This window comes from Herpailurus yagouaroundi, unplaced genomic scaffold (assembly GCF_014898765.1).
Source record: "Herpailurus yagouaroundi ecotype Mexico unplaced genomic scaffold, PumYag 197, whole genome shotgun sequence".
NCBI classification, from domain to species: Eukaryota; Metazoa; Chordata; class Mammalia; order Carnivora; family Felidae; genus Herpailurus; species Herpailurus yagouaroundi.
Genome location: NW_024412428.1, coordinates 7,126,892 through 7,142,956, shown reverse-complemented (window position 1 = coordinate 7,142,956; position 16,065 = coordinate 7,126,892). Strand labels below are relative to the sequence as shown.

General features: G+C 41.9%; 1 protein-coding gene across 5 annotated transcripts in view; it reads right to left on the bottom strand.

The window, feature by feature from the left end:
* PAN3 (poly(A) specific ribonuclease subunit PAN3) overlaps positions 1–16,063 on the bottom strand; it is a 135,327-nt gene extending 119,264 nt beyond the window's left edge. For all 5 annotated transcript variants that reach the window (XM_040448109.1, XM_040448110.1, XM_040448111.1 and 2 more), the window contains exon 1: positions 15,279–16,063. In XM_040448109.1, coding sequence (XP_040304043.1) covers positions 15,279–15,711 — 433 coding nt within the window. In that variant the 5' untranslated portion in view covers positions 15,712–16,063. The remainder of the gene's footprint in view (positions 1–15,278) is intronic.
* Between the last annotated feature and the right edge of the window lie 2 nt (positions 16,064–16,065).

The window sequence follows — 16,065 nt, the reverse complement described above, 5'->3', positions numbered from 1 at the left end:
CTCCAGTTCCATCCATGTAGTTGCAAATGGCAAGCTTTCATTCTTTTTGATTGGCGAGTAATACTCCATTATATGTGTGTGTGTATATATATATATATACATACATATATATATACACACACACACACACACATATATACATACATATATATATATATAGGGCACCTGGGTGGCGCAGTCGGTTAAGCGTCCGACTTCAGCCAGGTCACGATCTCGCGGTCCGTGAGTTCGAGCCCCGCGTCAGGCTCTGGGCTGATGGCTCGGAGCCTGGAGCCTATTTCCGATTCTGTGTCCCCCTCTCTCTCTGCCCCTCCCCCATTCATGCTCTGTCTCTCTCTGCCCCAAAAATAAATAAAAAAACGTTGAAAAAATATATATATATATACACGCGCACACACACACACACACACACACACCACATCTTCTTTACCCATTCATCCATCGATGGACATTTGGGCTCTTACCATACTTTGGCTATTGTCAATAGTGCTGCTATAAACATGGGGGTGCATGTGCCCCTTCGAAAAAGAATACCTGTATCCCTTGGATAAATGCCTAGTAGTGCAATTGCTGGGTCGTAGGGTAGTTCTATTTTTAGTTTTTTGAGGAACCTCCACACTGTTTTCCAGAGTGGCTGTACCAGCTTGTATTCCCACCAACAATGCAAAAGAGATCCTCTTTCCCCGCATCCTCACCAACATCTGTTGTTGCCTGAGTTGTTAATGTTAGCCATTCTGACAGGTGTGGTTTCGATTTGTACTTCCCTGATGGTGAGTGATGTGGAGCATTTTTTCATGTGTCTGTTAGCCATCTGGATGTCTTCTTCGGAAAAGTGCCTATTCCTGTCTTTTGCCCATTTCTTCACTGGATTATTTGTTTTTTGGGTGTTGAGTTTGATAAGTTCTTTATAGATCTTGGACACTAACCCTTTATCTGATATGTCGTTTGCAAATATCTTCTCCCATTCCGTCGGTTGCCTTTCAGTTTTGCTGACTGTTTCCTTCGCTGTGCAGAAGCTTTTTGAAGGTACTAACTTTTTAAAGTTACTAAGAACACATATGCTACATACCTCATGGGATGCACAAGGAGAAAAGCCATGTGGAGTACTTTTTAAGTTTAAATTACACAAGCATAAGACACGTTAGAGACTTTAATTACCAAGACTAGATAATTAAGTACTTTTCACGCCTTCAATCTCTTACTTTTGCAGTCCACCAATACCACGTCTACAGTATAATAATTTGCAACCCAATGGAAGTAAGGCTTACTGTTTCTGTGAAAGCTCTATTATCATCTCTATTATTACAACATATCTGTACAGAATAATAATCAATTCAACAATCACTGTGTAAATATGAACTGCAGTCTGAATGACAACTGCAGCAGGGTTGATATTTTATTTTGCAGCTAAGCAAACTGATTCAGGGAGATGAGAAAGCTTGTGCAGTCACAAAGCTAGTAAGTGACACAACAGGGATGCAATGACAACCTCTTGATTGCATGAAACTGCCTTCCAGTTTTTAAGAAAGGGAATTATAAATCAAAAAATGAAATTTCAAGCCTGCAGTTTTATTTTTTTTAACGTTTATTAATTTTTGAGACAGAGCGAGAGAGTGCACGAGCGGCAGACGGCCAGAAAGGGGGAGACAGAAGATCCGAAGCAGCTTCCACACAGCAAGCAAGATTCATGACCTGAGCCGAAATCAAGAGTGGGTAGCTTAACCCACTGAGCCACCCAGGTGCCCCTCAAGCAGTTTTAAAACTGCAAAGTCTTGATGTTAAGACATTCAAACTTTGAACCAAAGGATCTTACAGTGCCTAAAGAATCAGAACTTCTACAACTGTCAGCAGTAACCCTGCCATGATTAACATATAAATGTGTATGATAATAAGCCACTTAAAAAAAAAACAAAAAACAAAAAAACCATCCTCACGGCTTAACTAAATAAATGTTCTCCTTCATCTTCAGTCTTGTCCGTTCTTGGTGAAATGGGTTTAACTTTCCAAAAAGATCACAATAAATCAATGCTACCCAAAGGGAATTCTAAAGTCAGTAAATTTGGAAAATGCTGAAAAAAACAAAAGTAAATCCATTCTTCACTGCACAACTTCTCATAGCATTGTGTCCACAATGTGAACTCTTGACAATTCAAAATGGAGATATACTTCCCAAATGTACTTGAGAGACCTTTCTCCATGGAGCAGCTTGAGAGCCTAGAGTTCCATAGAACAGACTCTACAAAATGTGATCCCCTGACAATACTGAGCGGTTTTCCTGCGCCAAAGAAGACATCACAGACAAGATGCGGGCAATTCTTACGCTAGGTGACGAAATCCAAATTTCTTAGTCCAACATTAAAAAGCACTCAACAATCTGTTCTCAACCCATCATTTCCAAAAGGTGCCAGGTTTGAGTCTTAGTTTTGCCACTTACTAGCCACAAAGTCTCAGGCAAAATACTTAAAAAATGTAGATTATGCCATTATTTGTAAAGTGAAAATCATACCATCTACCCTGCAAACGTCAATGAAAAATTATGAAAAACAATGAGACAGTATCTGGTAAGAATCTTGATGGTTTGTATAACTATAATATAACCTACTAAAAACTGACTGTACAACTTACAGTGACTGAATAAAGCACATAAATTATATTTCAATAAAGCTATTTTTTCATAAATCAGTGGAGAAAAAGAGGAATTATCCAATAAATAAACTTACAACTGGGTGTCCAGGGGCCCCTGGATGGCTCAATCAGCTGAGCGACCAACTCTTGATTTTGGCTCAGGTCATGATCCCAGGGTTGTGGGAACAAGCCCTGGGTTGGACTCCACGCTGAGTGTGGAGGAGCCTGCTTGGGACTCTCTCTCCCTCTCCCTCTGCCCCTTCCCCACTCACGCTCTGTCTCTCTAAAAACTTAAAAAAAGTAAAAAATTAAAACCTGGGTATCCATCAGGGGAAAAAAAAACGAATACAGATATTTCCAAAAGACCAAAGATTATAGTGTAATAAAAGTAAACACACACACACACACATCTATAAAAAGGTCTTTACAATAATCATAACTTTATTGAACTCTCTCCTCCAGTCAAAATGGTATACTCAACTGTATTTTGAAAGCCTACACTTTACATTATGAAGTACCATCAATTCCTACACACACACACACACACACACACACACACACACACACCCCTAACTCTATGTTCTTCAAGACCCAGATATATGATGAAAAGGAAAACAATCCTTGGAATTAGAGCCACGGAGTTCCAATCCTACTTTTACCACTCACTAACTAGCTCTATGACCTGGAGCAAACATCCTCTAAGTGTCATTTCTTCATCTGGAAAAGAAGGCAATACCAGCTCACTCACAGGCCTGTGGTAGGGACTCAGAGCAAACAACCTAAAAGCAAAGTGCCTCATGTCCTGTCTCGAGGGATAATCATAAATGTTTTTTCCTCTTCTGTCTCCAGAATGCATTGCCCAATTATTCTAAGCTGTTAAAACCTCTACCTCTTCAGATACCATTTATCTATTTGATTATGTATACACACACACACACATCTTTATATAGAATATATTTTTTTATATATAAAATATAAACTTTGACCTTTTATTGCTATCTTCAACTATTTAAACCTTTAAATCCTTATATGTTTCTGTATTATCTACTCATCTAAACTACCTGTTAACTGAGAGTTGGGACTACTTATATTTTTTTGGTATTCCCTAATCTACTAGCACATTTTTATGAACATTTACAATTAAATCCTTTTTGAAAATTGGTATTTTTAGAAGTTGATAAAAGATGCACTATAGTGTGAGTTTCACATCCAACCTTCAGAAACCACCCCATACAAATGGTATTAGAGCCTCCAATTTTCCTGATAAGGAAATTAAAACTCATAGCCACCAGGGGATGCAGGCCCAAGAAAAAGGGGCTCTTTCACCTACTCAGCAGACACTCGCACCAACCTCCTGAGCAAACACAACTGCCCGTGAGATCTTCTCAGCCAGTTGCCAATTATTGCCCTTGGATTATTTTTAAGTAGGTTCCATGCCGACGTGGGGCTTGAACTCAAGACCCTGAGATCAAGAGTTACATGCTCTACCAGGGCGCCTGGGTGGCTCAGTGGGTTAAGCGTCCGGGTTCCAAGTTCAGCTGGGTCGTGATCTCCTATCCTACTTCATGGGTTCAAGCCCCACGTCAGGCTCTGTGCTGACAGTGCAGAGCCTAGAGCTTGCTTCAGATTCTGCCTGCCTGTCTGTCTGTCTGTCTGTCTGTCTCTCTCTCTCTGCCCCTCCCAGCTTGGGCTCTGTCTCTTTCTCTCTCTCAAAAATAAACATTAAAAAAAAAATTTAATAGGGGTGCCTGGGTAGCGCAGTCGGTTAAGCGTCCGACTTCAGCCAGGTCACGATCTCGCGGTCCGTGAGTTCGAGCCCCGCGTCAGGCTCTGGGCTGATGGCTCGGAGCCTGGAGCCTGTTTCCGATTCTGTGTCTCCCTCTCTCTCTGCCCCTCCCCCATTCATGCTCTCTCTCTGTCTCAAAAATAAATAAAAAAGGTTGAAAAAAAATTTTTTAAGAAAAAATTTAATAAAAAACTCAAAAAAAAAAGTTACATGCTCTACCAAATGAGCCAGCCAGGCACCCCACCTCCACCCCCGTCCCCTGCTTCACTGTGTATTTAATCCAAGTCTCAGCTTCCTCCCCTAAAACAGAACAATAACATCTACTTTACAGGTCTGCTGTGAGAATAATTCAGTGCACTGGCATGCTTGGGTGATATTATGTGCCTAATGGTTACTTCTTGTGGTTTTGTGGTTATCATTTGTATCCATATATAAACCTATTTGTAAAAGTTATCTTGCCTTTTCTGATGAAAAACTAACATGTTCTTTGTACAGAATACATTAGGGGAAACATTTCATGTAGTTTTTTAAAATTTTAATATAAATGACAAAACGGTAGCTTGGAACATTTTAGACATGTTACAAAACCCATAGGAATTGTCTAAAAGATAAGACTCGAATCCTTGGGGCGCCTGGGTGGCTCAGTCGGTTAAGCACCTGACTTTGGCTCAGGTCATGATCTCACAGTTCGTGGGTTCAAGCCCCACATCAGGTTCAGTGCTGACATCTTGGAGCCTAGAGCCTGCTTCAGATTGTGTCTCCTCTCTGCCCCTGCCCAACTTGTGTTCTCACTCTCTCTCTCTCTTTCAAAAATAAACAAACATTTAAAAAGTTAAAAAAAAAAAAAAAAAAGACTCAAATCCAAAGCAGGTGACTGAGCAAGATGTATTGGTCAATTTGAAGGGCTGGACTTCCCTCCGAAGCTCACAAACAGAAAAAGTGCAAGGGGAATCTGAGAAAAATAGTACTTAATAGCTATAAACACTGTATTTCCAGTCTTCATGGTAAAGTTTCTGTGCAGAGCCATAAGAGATCAATTCCACGTTTCTGATCCTCCTCCTAACTCTGAAGTATCACTAACCAACATCGGTGATAACTAGGGAAGCAAGACCTTAGCACATAGCATCAATCATAAGTCAAATGTAATTTCATATGCATTATCCCATTTTTTTTTACCCACTCAACAAGCTGAACTGTGTCCTCTCAAAAGAAATGTTGACATTCTAACCTCAGTATCTCAGAATGTGATCTTAATCTCAGTACAGAATCACTAAAGATGTAATCAGTTGAGATGAAGTCACTGTTTGGGGCACCTGGGTGGTCCAGTCAGTTGAGCATCTGACTCCAGCTCAGGTACATGATCTCACGGTTCATGCGTTCTAGATCTACATTGGGCTCGCTGCTGTCAGCACAGATCCCGCTTCTGATCCTGTCTCCCCCTCTCTTTGCCCCTCTCCTGCTGGTTCCCTCTCTCTCTTTCTGTCTCTCAAAATAAATAAACTTAAAATAATAATAATACATATTTCTTAACATGGCTTTAAAAAAAACAAAAGAAGAGGTCACTGTTCAGGTGAGTCCTAATCCAATATGACTTTAGACTTTATAAAAGGGGAAACCTGGACATACACACACGCAGGAAGAATGTCTTGTGAAAGTGAAAGCAGAGATCAAGGGATGCTTCCGAGAGCCAAGGGATGCTAAAGACTACAGGCAAACCACCAGAAGCTCGGCGAGAGGCATGGAACAGATTACTTCTCACAATCCTTAGAAGAAAGCAACCCAGCCAACACCTTGATCTCAGACTTCTAAGCTCCAGAACAATAAATCTGTTATTTAACCACCCGCCACCAATAAAGCCATTTAATAAAAATAAAAGATTAGATGGGCGATTATTAACCCGATAAACATAAGCTAAGGAAAAGTATCTCTAAGTTCAGAAGTTTCTAAGTAGTCAAGATCAAAAAAAAAAAGTAAGTTAAAAAATACCTCATAAAATAACAAATACCAATTTTTTAGAGCAAACCATTTCTAGTGCTAAGCTCTTCTAAGCTCTTCAGAGAAATGTTTATAAAGATTTTCACATATGGAGCCCTGCTTATCATGCATCTTCAATTCAGGTGAAAAAAAACATCTAGAAACATTTTTTATATTTGTTCTCAATGGAAGTAGAGAACAGTATTAAACCACAATCTAAAGCAATTCCATAAAGAGCTAAGGATGCTATTTAAATGATTCCTTTTTCAGCCTTCTACCTAGACCAATCTTTCCCCCTTGAACTGTTACCCTTTTGCTTTGAAACATTCACTTCTGGTTCTGATAGATCAGACAGACAGGTGCCGACAGACAGGAAATAATACCGTTGCCGTGCAGTTTTACACGTACAATCTCGACAGTCCTTCAGGATGTGTATCATCACCACCTATTTTGGTGTCAGTGCCAGAGATGAAATCTGAAACAACAATCTTGCTTCAAAGGTTCCGAAAATTAGTATACTACCTTCCTCTCAGTCATTCCTACAAACTCAGACTCCCATTTACAACTACCTACTATTAAATGTCTCCGAATACGTGTGTGACAAGTACTTTTAAGCTACAACTCATTTATCCTTAATTCCTTTCTCTCTCTCATCCATCCCTTCAAGTGGCTGCTGTACCAAATCTCTCAAATGCGCCCCCTGTATTTCATTGCCACTTGCCCAAAACGGGTCCTTAGCATCTCTCCCTTCAACAGATCTTATCCTTTCCCTTGGCACAGCCTACAAGGGTGGCCACACAATCTTATCATCTGGTACCACTCTCCATAATATAGCCTATTCTCCACATCAGCTGACTGCAGACCAAAAGCATGCACAACGCTCTCTCTCAAAATCTGTGTCCAGGGGCGCCTGGGTGGCTCAGTCGGTTAAGCGTCCGACTTCAGCTCAGGTCACAATCTCGCGGTCCGCGAGTTCAAGCCCCGCGTCGGGCTCCGGGCTAATGGCTCAGAGCCTGGAGCCTGCTTCCGATTCTGTGTCTCCCTCTCTCTCTGCCCCTCCCCCGTTCATGCTCTGTCTCTCTCTGTCTCAAAAATAAATAAATGTTAAAAAAAAAAAAATCTGTGTCCATGTCCTCCTGGGATGCCTTTCTCTTCTACCAGATACGCGTCATACATCTTTCAAAAAATAGTTCAAATATTACCTCTTGATGAGACCTTCCACAATATCCCTGAACAGAGTTTATTATATGTTTTATACCTAGAGCGTGTCATACTATGCCAACATTTATACATCTCAAAATCCCTTACTGGCCTATGCATTCACAAATGGCCAGTACCACGCATCTTTGTCTTCCCAAAACTGGTATAGTATCTGGCACAGAAGTGTTCCATAAACGTGTGACAATGAGACTCTCTAGTCAGTGCCCAGAGTATACATATACCATCAGTCAGCTGCATAAAGTCGACCTCCAGAGACAAGTTCACATTGTTTTAAAAACTGCAACATCTATCTGGCAAACTGGCCCTTAAGGAAATTGGCATACCTGTGCACCAAGAGAGCCACAGTAAAGCCTATGGCAAGACCAAAAAAAAAAAAAAAAATTCCTAAAAGAGCGATTTTAGATAGATCAAGTGGCTTAACAAGTACTCAGCTGAGATCCTCGTGTTCCACACTGGAACAGGTACGGTACAGTGTTTTGAACTGAAAATTAAAGATCAACATTATTACCTAGTTTCCTGAATCAGAGAGGAACACTGCAGTGCAGCACGACTGGAAAACAGCCGACTCTGAAGAGCACTACAACACTAAAGGCCTTCCAAGATACACTGGCTACAGAACTGATAATGAACAACTAATTAAACTGGGTTCTCAGGTGAAGCCACTTAATGTTGAGTACTGTCCCTCTGATTACTTACTGAGAAATGCCTTCCGAAACAGTTCTAGTTTAGGATCTGTGCCAAGATCACCGCTTTCTTCACACAATCAAAATCTGCCAATAAATAAATGTTTTCAGAAGTCTTCCACTGATGTTGTTTTCTCAGTAGAATGAACCAGAAATGTGTTTCTAAAACCAGCTTACTCCTTGTGCAAAGTATCAGCGTAATATCATTCAAACCCATGGTTTATTGAGAACTGAGGAGTAGATTTGTTCTTTCTTTCTTTTTTTTTTTTTCTTAATAGCAACTGTCCTCTTTTAACATACTATAAAATGTGGGGCATTAGATTTGCTAACACTGCCCACTCTACCATTAAAATGTAAGCTCCACAAAGGAAAGAATCTTTTTATTTGATTACTGATGTACCTCAAAAATCTAAAACAGCAGCTGACACAGTTAGTGCTCAGTAAATGTTTATTCATCAAATAATTAAATAAAATGAATGAATCTCCACTTTTAGAGCTAATCATACTAAGTGGAAAGTCTGCCAAAATCTAAGTTTTTCAAAGCTATTATCTGTTTACATTAAATCTTTTTACAATATATGTCAGAGGACTGTGCTAACATTTTTACTTTAAACACTGCCTGGATCATTTTTCCAAGCCCTGGGAGCAGGGAGAAAATCCCCAGTCCCATCTTTGTCAAGACTCCTCCTCCGAGACAGCGGACATTGCTGTAAAGTCTATGAACCATAAAAGGGCACTATTTTAAAGGAATTGAAAAGGCCCCATCCCATTTTGGTTTTGTTCACCTCCAATCTCCTCTTTTCAATCAAGTATACAGTGAGATTCAGCAATAGCAATTTTGTTAAAAGACAGAGTAAGTTTAGGAACAGATGAACAAAACCACAAAGTTAAATCTGATGGTATGTCATGTCCTTTCCAGTTTTTCCAACCCTGTCATGTTCTACCTAATTATAAATATGAAAGCAGCCTAAGGTAGCTGTATCAAAAATGCAGATAAACAGTGAAAGACTATTAAACGATAACACTAGTCTTTTATTAAATATACAAATGAGATTTCCCAGCGACTATTAACAAATACCACCTCATTAAGTTGCAAAAGATGTGATTTACAAAACCATCTCTAGATAAGTGAGCCACTGGGAGAAAATCTTGCTGGGACAGATCTCATATGGATGGCTATTTCAAATATCTTATTTCAGCTAATGATGTATAAAATACAGATTTTTTATTGACCTGTAAGTGACATGAAATATTACTTTTAGGTGTACAACATAATGATTTACTGCAAAATGATTTACCACATTAAGTTTATTTGACATTAATCACTACACAGTTGCCATTCTTTTAATGCTGAAAACTCAAGAACTACTCTCTTAGCAACTTCCAAATATACACTACAGTATTGTTAACTATAGCCACCTTGCTATACATTACATACTCTCAAGATCTATTGACCTTTTAACCGTTAAGTTTGTCCCTTTTGACCACCTTCAACCATTTCACTCACCCCCCACTACCTCTGACAACTACGAATCAGTTCTCTGTACCTAGGAGTTCAGGGTTTGTTTTTTTCTTTGTTTGTTTGTTTTTTGGTCTCACATGTGAGATCATATGGTAGTTATCTACATAGTTTTTCTTAATGTAACAAGTTTGAACCAGATTACTGAAGATTCTGTATGCTTAACATAGGTACATATCATATTTTATATAAATCTATGTGTAAATGTACATAATAAATTAAGATGTAACAGCTTAGTGGCATCGTTTGCAATAATAAAAGACTACAAACAATCTAAATATCCATTAAAAAGAATACAATATACAGCGGAATATTATGCAGCCTTTAAAAAGAGCAAGGTAGATTTCTATGCGTGGATGTGGAACAAATCACAAGACATGCAGTTCAGTGAGAAAGTTCAAAGTGCACTGGGCTTCCGTGTGTCTCTACCAGTATATGTGTCAGTATGTACTACAGACAGGGAACTGTAAGCATGTGGATGATTGTACAGGCAAAGAATATTTCTGAACAGATACGTAGTAAATTGGAAAGCGTGACTATCGTTTGGAGAGGGATCAGGGAACTAAGGAAGTAGGGAAACTATTTTTCACTGTGTACCATTTTATGCTATTTACATTTTTAACCTGTGCATATACTAATTTTTAGTTCCAAAAAACAAGATACTGTTTCCCATTTTTTAAGCTGTAATTTTTATAATAAAAATGTAATTAAAAACTAGCTTTAGAAAAATAGGAATACAGGTGCCCGGCTGGCTCAGCCAGTGGTGCATGTGACTCTTGACCTCAGGGTCATTGAGTTCAAGCCTCATGTTCAGCATAGGGTTTACTTAAAAAAAAAGAAAAGAAAGAAAAGAAGGAAAAAAATAGGAAAAATATCTTTATTTTTAAAGAAAAAACAGACATCAAAACAGGGGAGGGGTGCCTGGGTGGCTCAGGCTAGGCTAGGCATCCGACTTAGGTCATGATCTCACGGTTCGTGGATTCAGGCCCACAACGGGCTCTATGCTGAACGCCAGAGCCTGGAGCCTGCTTCAGATTCTGTGTCTCCTTCTCTCTGCCCCTCCTTCGCTCGTGCTCTGTCTCACTCGGTCTCTCAAAAATAAATAAATGTAAAAAAAGACACAAAACAGGGGAGGGCTTTTTTATGAGGAAGATTGTTATCTACATGCCAATTAACTCAGCCAAGATAGGTGAGACCGACATGCCCCTCCCTGTACTGGAGGTTAGACCGCTGAGCAGTCCGTGTTTCTAAGACTTGTTGGGAGGGGAGGAGGATCTAAAGATCAAACATGAAGTAATTTGTTTTCTAGATCATGAACATTTAGAAAACACAGGAGCATTTTAGAACTGAAAGGATTCTGAACATCATAAACCCCATCCCCCATTCTCCCATTTTACAGATAAAGAAATATATTTCCACATGGACTAAATGACCACCTTAAGATCACGAAGTGATTTTGGAAGACTGCACTAAAATCAAAATCTCTGAGCCCCAGGCCTGTCATAATTTCCATATACTGATAAGAGACACAAATACTTGCATGTATTGGCTTGCTAACAACTATATGATAACAGTATATAAGACAAACATCTTACCATATTCCATTTATATAGTCTCAGACTAAACTACTTTATAAACAGGATATAAAGTAAATTAATATGAGAAAAAAAGGTGAGAAATACTACTACAAACTTAAGTGTGTTTGTGTGTGTGTGTGTGTGTGTGTGTGTGTGTGTGAATTGTTTCTTCTCAAAATTCATATACTGAAGCCCTAACTCTCAATGTGAATGCACTTGGAGACAGGGCCTTTAGGAGCACAAAAGTTATTAATAACAATTAATCCCAGGCAATAAGATGAGAAGACTGGTCTACTCTGACTTTATACACTGCTGTTCCAATGGAAATTTTTCATAACTTAAAAATAAGTGAAAATCAACCCTAAAATACATACATAAAAAATAAATATTCAAGTCCGTCAATAAATGCCTCAAAATCCTAGCACAAATCTTTAATATCACTTCTGGGTTACTGTAAATGCTCACAGCTTTGGTACGCGAAGCAGATATGCCTATAAAAAAGCAAACCAAAACAAAAACAAAAACAAAAAAAAACGCTGCTTCATAATAACGATAAATATAAATTTTCAAAGTTAAAAAAAAAAAGAATGCACACAACTCGGCTGAACCTTGAGGGAACTGTGCTGGGGGGGGGGGGGGGTAGGAAACGAATCCCAAAAGACTTCATGCTATATAATTCCATTTAAAACCATTCTTGAAACGACAGAATTATAGAAATGAGAGCAAATTGGTAGTTGCCAGGTTTGGGGAGGGAGGGAGGGAGGCTTACAAAAGGGCAACTTAAGGGTGACAAAACCATTCTGTGTCTTGACTGTGTTGGCAGGCACACCAACATACATGTGAGAAATTCCCACAGAAATACACGTGCATGCGCACACACAAGTGCAAATAAGATTAGAGAAACAGGAATACGATAAGCAGAATGTATCAATCAATGCTGGCTGTGATACTATACTCCAGGTATGAAACATGTTACCACTGGAGGAAAATGAGTGATGAAATGAGCTCTCTGTGTATTATTTTTTACAACTGCATTTGACTCTACATTATCTCTAAATAGAACGCTAATTTAAAAACTGAAAAATCCTATAAAAGGGCAAAAATATGAAGACATTTTGCTTTATTGTGGCAATGCACTTGTATGGAAAGAAGAGGTTTACTCATTCACTGAATCTTACCTCAACTTGTGTTAACTCCGTCCTCTTTGAATATTCCTCCTAAAATTTATCAAGGCTGAATATTATCTTATACTATATCTCACAAGCCCACAAAAGAGTGCATGCTATGAGTCCATTCCTATAAAGTTCAAAAAAGTACAAAAAAGTGAAAAATGAATCTACAGTGTCAGAATGTAGTGTTAGAAACCGTAAGTTATATTTGGGAACTGGGGCAAACCATCTGGGATGGGACAAAAGCAGGACTTCTGGGGGTACCGATTATGTACTATTTCTTGATCTGAGTTCTGATGATAAGCCACTGTTTTCAACTTATAAAAATTCCAAAACTTGTGATTTGTACACTTTTCCCTGGGTATGTATACCTCAATAAAAACTTTTTTCTCACACACACACACACACACACACACACACACACACGATTCCATAAAGCCCAAAGTATTTCTGCAGGCAGATCTACCCTATCAGAGCAGTGTATGACCTTTCAGCTAAGGGAAACGCTGTACAATCTTACGTTTAAAGAAAAGGAAAAAATGAAAACAAAATAAAATTGTGATGCTAGATGATCAAGTCCGCAAGAAAATTTAAACTTCTGATAACAATACCTCTTAGAATATGCTGTCTAGTTTAACTGCCTCGTGCACTTAACAAACCAAGCCTGTTTCCAAAAATACGTCAAAGAATATAGGAAAAGGTAGAAAGCAGACTAAAAACCAAACATTTAAGGGTGAAAATTCAAAGCAGCCATTAAACCACCAACACAGTCCTCTTCCCTGATTCCTGAGCAACTTTACTTGCCAGTCACCGGTATGAAGCAATCTGCTCTCATCCAAAAGGAGTCACAACCCAGTACGACTCAGTTACCCAGAAGACTACAACGGAAAAGAGGAGCCTCAGGCTTCACCGGGCAAGTTAAAGCAAGCCCTATAGAACCTAAATACATAACTCAGCTATTTAATCAAATAACTGTTAAAGGACTAAATACTAAATTGTAAAATGCCTTCTTAGCAATAGCTACCTGTTCTCGCAAGACCCTATATCCCAGACAATTACTTTCCTTTTATGAGGTATGGAATGAGCCTCACCTTTGAGCCATTGTCAGTATCTTCCCCCACCTCCCATCTTCACCTACTCACAATATCCTGTCCTATCTTTCATGTTCCAGATCTACTACTTCTGCCTATTAGAAAATCCTAGAAAGATAACATATTTAATCGAATACCAGCTTTTTTGAAAATGCCTTTCTGTATGTAACAAAGCTACCATTCAGTTTCCCCCTACCAAAGACTGATCAAATTACTTTGAGCCACAACTCACACAACCAGCAAAAGTTCACCTTGAAAATGCAAAGTTGCTGCTCCAAAGTGATAAATTTCCTCCAATAAAGTAACCAATGTTTACAAAACACTTCTAAGTGACAAATTAATCTTCTCAGCGTATCAATGCGGACAAACACATCTGCATTACAGCCAAGTCCATCACAGCAAGCTTTCTTTTAAAAAAGCTAATCTCTGGGAAAACAATAATCCTCACAGTACAAACAGCTGGCGAAACATCAAGCCAAACTCATTTACAGTTAAAAAAAAAAAAAGACAAAAATGTACTGATGACCAAGTTAAAATGCCTATCAAAGTATCTTCAGATCTGCAAACTGTTTAGAATTCCCAAGAAACGGGACTCCCCCTTCCTTTGGTTTAGAAATAGTATACTCAGAAACAGAAAAATCTGACACCTGCTCTCCCCCACTTGCTTAAGAGCAACATTCTGTAAAATAGACTGCATTCACACATCCAACTCCACTAACAACTAAAAAGTTGCAAGGCCGTAGATAATGACAAGTGAAAAAAAGGAAAAAATACCAACAGCCCTGACAACATACTCGAAGCCAAGTGCTCAGGTGCACGCACGTGAACGCCGCACCGGACCCGCTTTCCAGGCTCCCTGCTAAGAGTTCGCTTGATGCAAAGTTGTAGAAGACAGGATCCCTACCCTACTCTCGCCCGGCAAACTTATCTTGGCTTCAGCAGAACTACGTCGAAATGCAAGTCTTGGGAAATTCCTCCTCTCAGCTCTCGACTAAACCTAAGCACAGTACACAAGTTGCTGTCCCTTCACTCCTAATCCTTAGAAAGCATTTCCTGCTTGAAAAATCTTTCTCCCGTCAGCCTTACACAAACTTTTTCCGTTCTTTCGGCCTTACTCCAGGAAGCCTTAAGCCCGCCCATCACCTCCCGCCCCCTGCCCACACTCACACCCACTAGGGAACCTCAACACTCGGCAGACACCGCTCCACACGGGCACGCAAAACACATGTGCCTGCAAACCCAGCCCCTTTCCACACCCCCCGGAAACGACACCCCCTTTCTCACACACCGCACGCCACAGCCCATCCCCCTTCCTCCCAGCCCCCACTCGCAGCACCCCCGTCAACCCACCCACGTTCCGGGGAACCCAGCCTCCCCTCACTCCCCGGCTCGCCGAAGGCGGTGGGGAAGGGAAGCAGGAAGAAGGAAGGAGGGCTCAGGCCCGGCCTAGGCCTTTCAGACCAACTAGGGAAGGTGAAGGGGGGTGGGGGGGGGGGGGGGGGGGGGGGCGCCCGGGGGGGACCCGCGGGCAAAGCTCGTCGCAAGGCCTCATCCGGGCCCCCTCCGGCCCCAGGCCTTGCCTCCGCCGCCGCGCCGAGGCCCGGGCCGCCCTCCCAGCCCGGACCACACTCACTTGCCAGCCGCGGTCCATCGAGGACGCCGCCGCTGCTGCCTCCTCCGCCGGCTGCGGCTCCGGCCCCCGGGCCTCCCAGGTCCGGCTTCTTGGGCCCCGGGGGCGGCCCGGCTCCCCCGCCCGGGACTGCTCCGGGCGGAAAGGCGGCCACCGGCGCGCCCGCCAGAGCCAGGGGGACGCTGTTGCTATGGAGGCCGAGGCCCGGGGCAGCTCCGGCGGCTGGGTCCTCATGCAGGAACTGACACTCCTCCCCGTAGAAGCAAGTCTTATCCTTAGCGTAGTAGCGGCAGTACTTCAGCTTGACTCCCGCCGCCGCCCCGCCGGGGACACCCCCGACCCCCGGCGGGGCCACCACCGCCACTGCCGCCGCCAGCGAGGAGGAGGAAGGGGAGGCGGCGGCCGAGGGGGGCGGGAGGCCGCCGCCACTGTTCATGGCAACGCCGCAGCCTCGTCTTCCGCTGCCGCCCGAGGAGCCGCCGCCGCCGCCGCCGCCGCCACCATAGACCGGGAAGGGAAGGAAGACGCTGCCGGTGCCGGATAAAAGCCTGGGCGGGTGGGTCTGTCCCGCTGCGGGAGCCGGAGCCGCCCGGGGAGAGGGGGGGAGGGGAGAGGGGAGGGAGGAGGGGGTAGGAAGGAGGGGAAGGGAGGGGGAGAGTTGGGATTCTCTCTCACTCACTCTCTCGTTCTCTTTTCTTAAAGGGGCCGCGCGGGACGACGGGGTGGGCGCGCGGGCCCAGACGGGGCCTTCGAGGGAGCGGGCTTGGGAAGGGGGAGCGGCGGCGGCGAA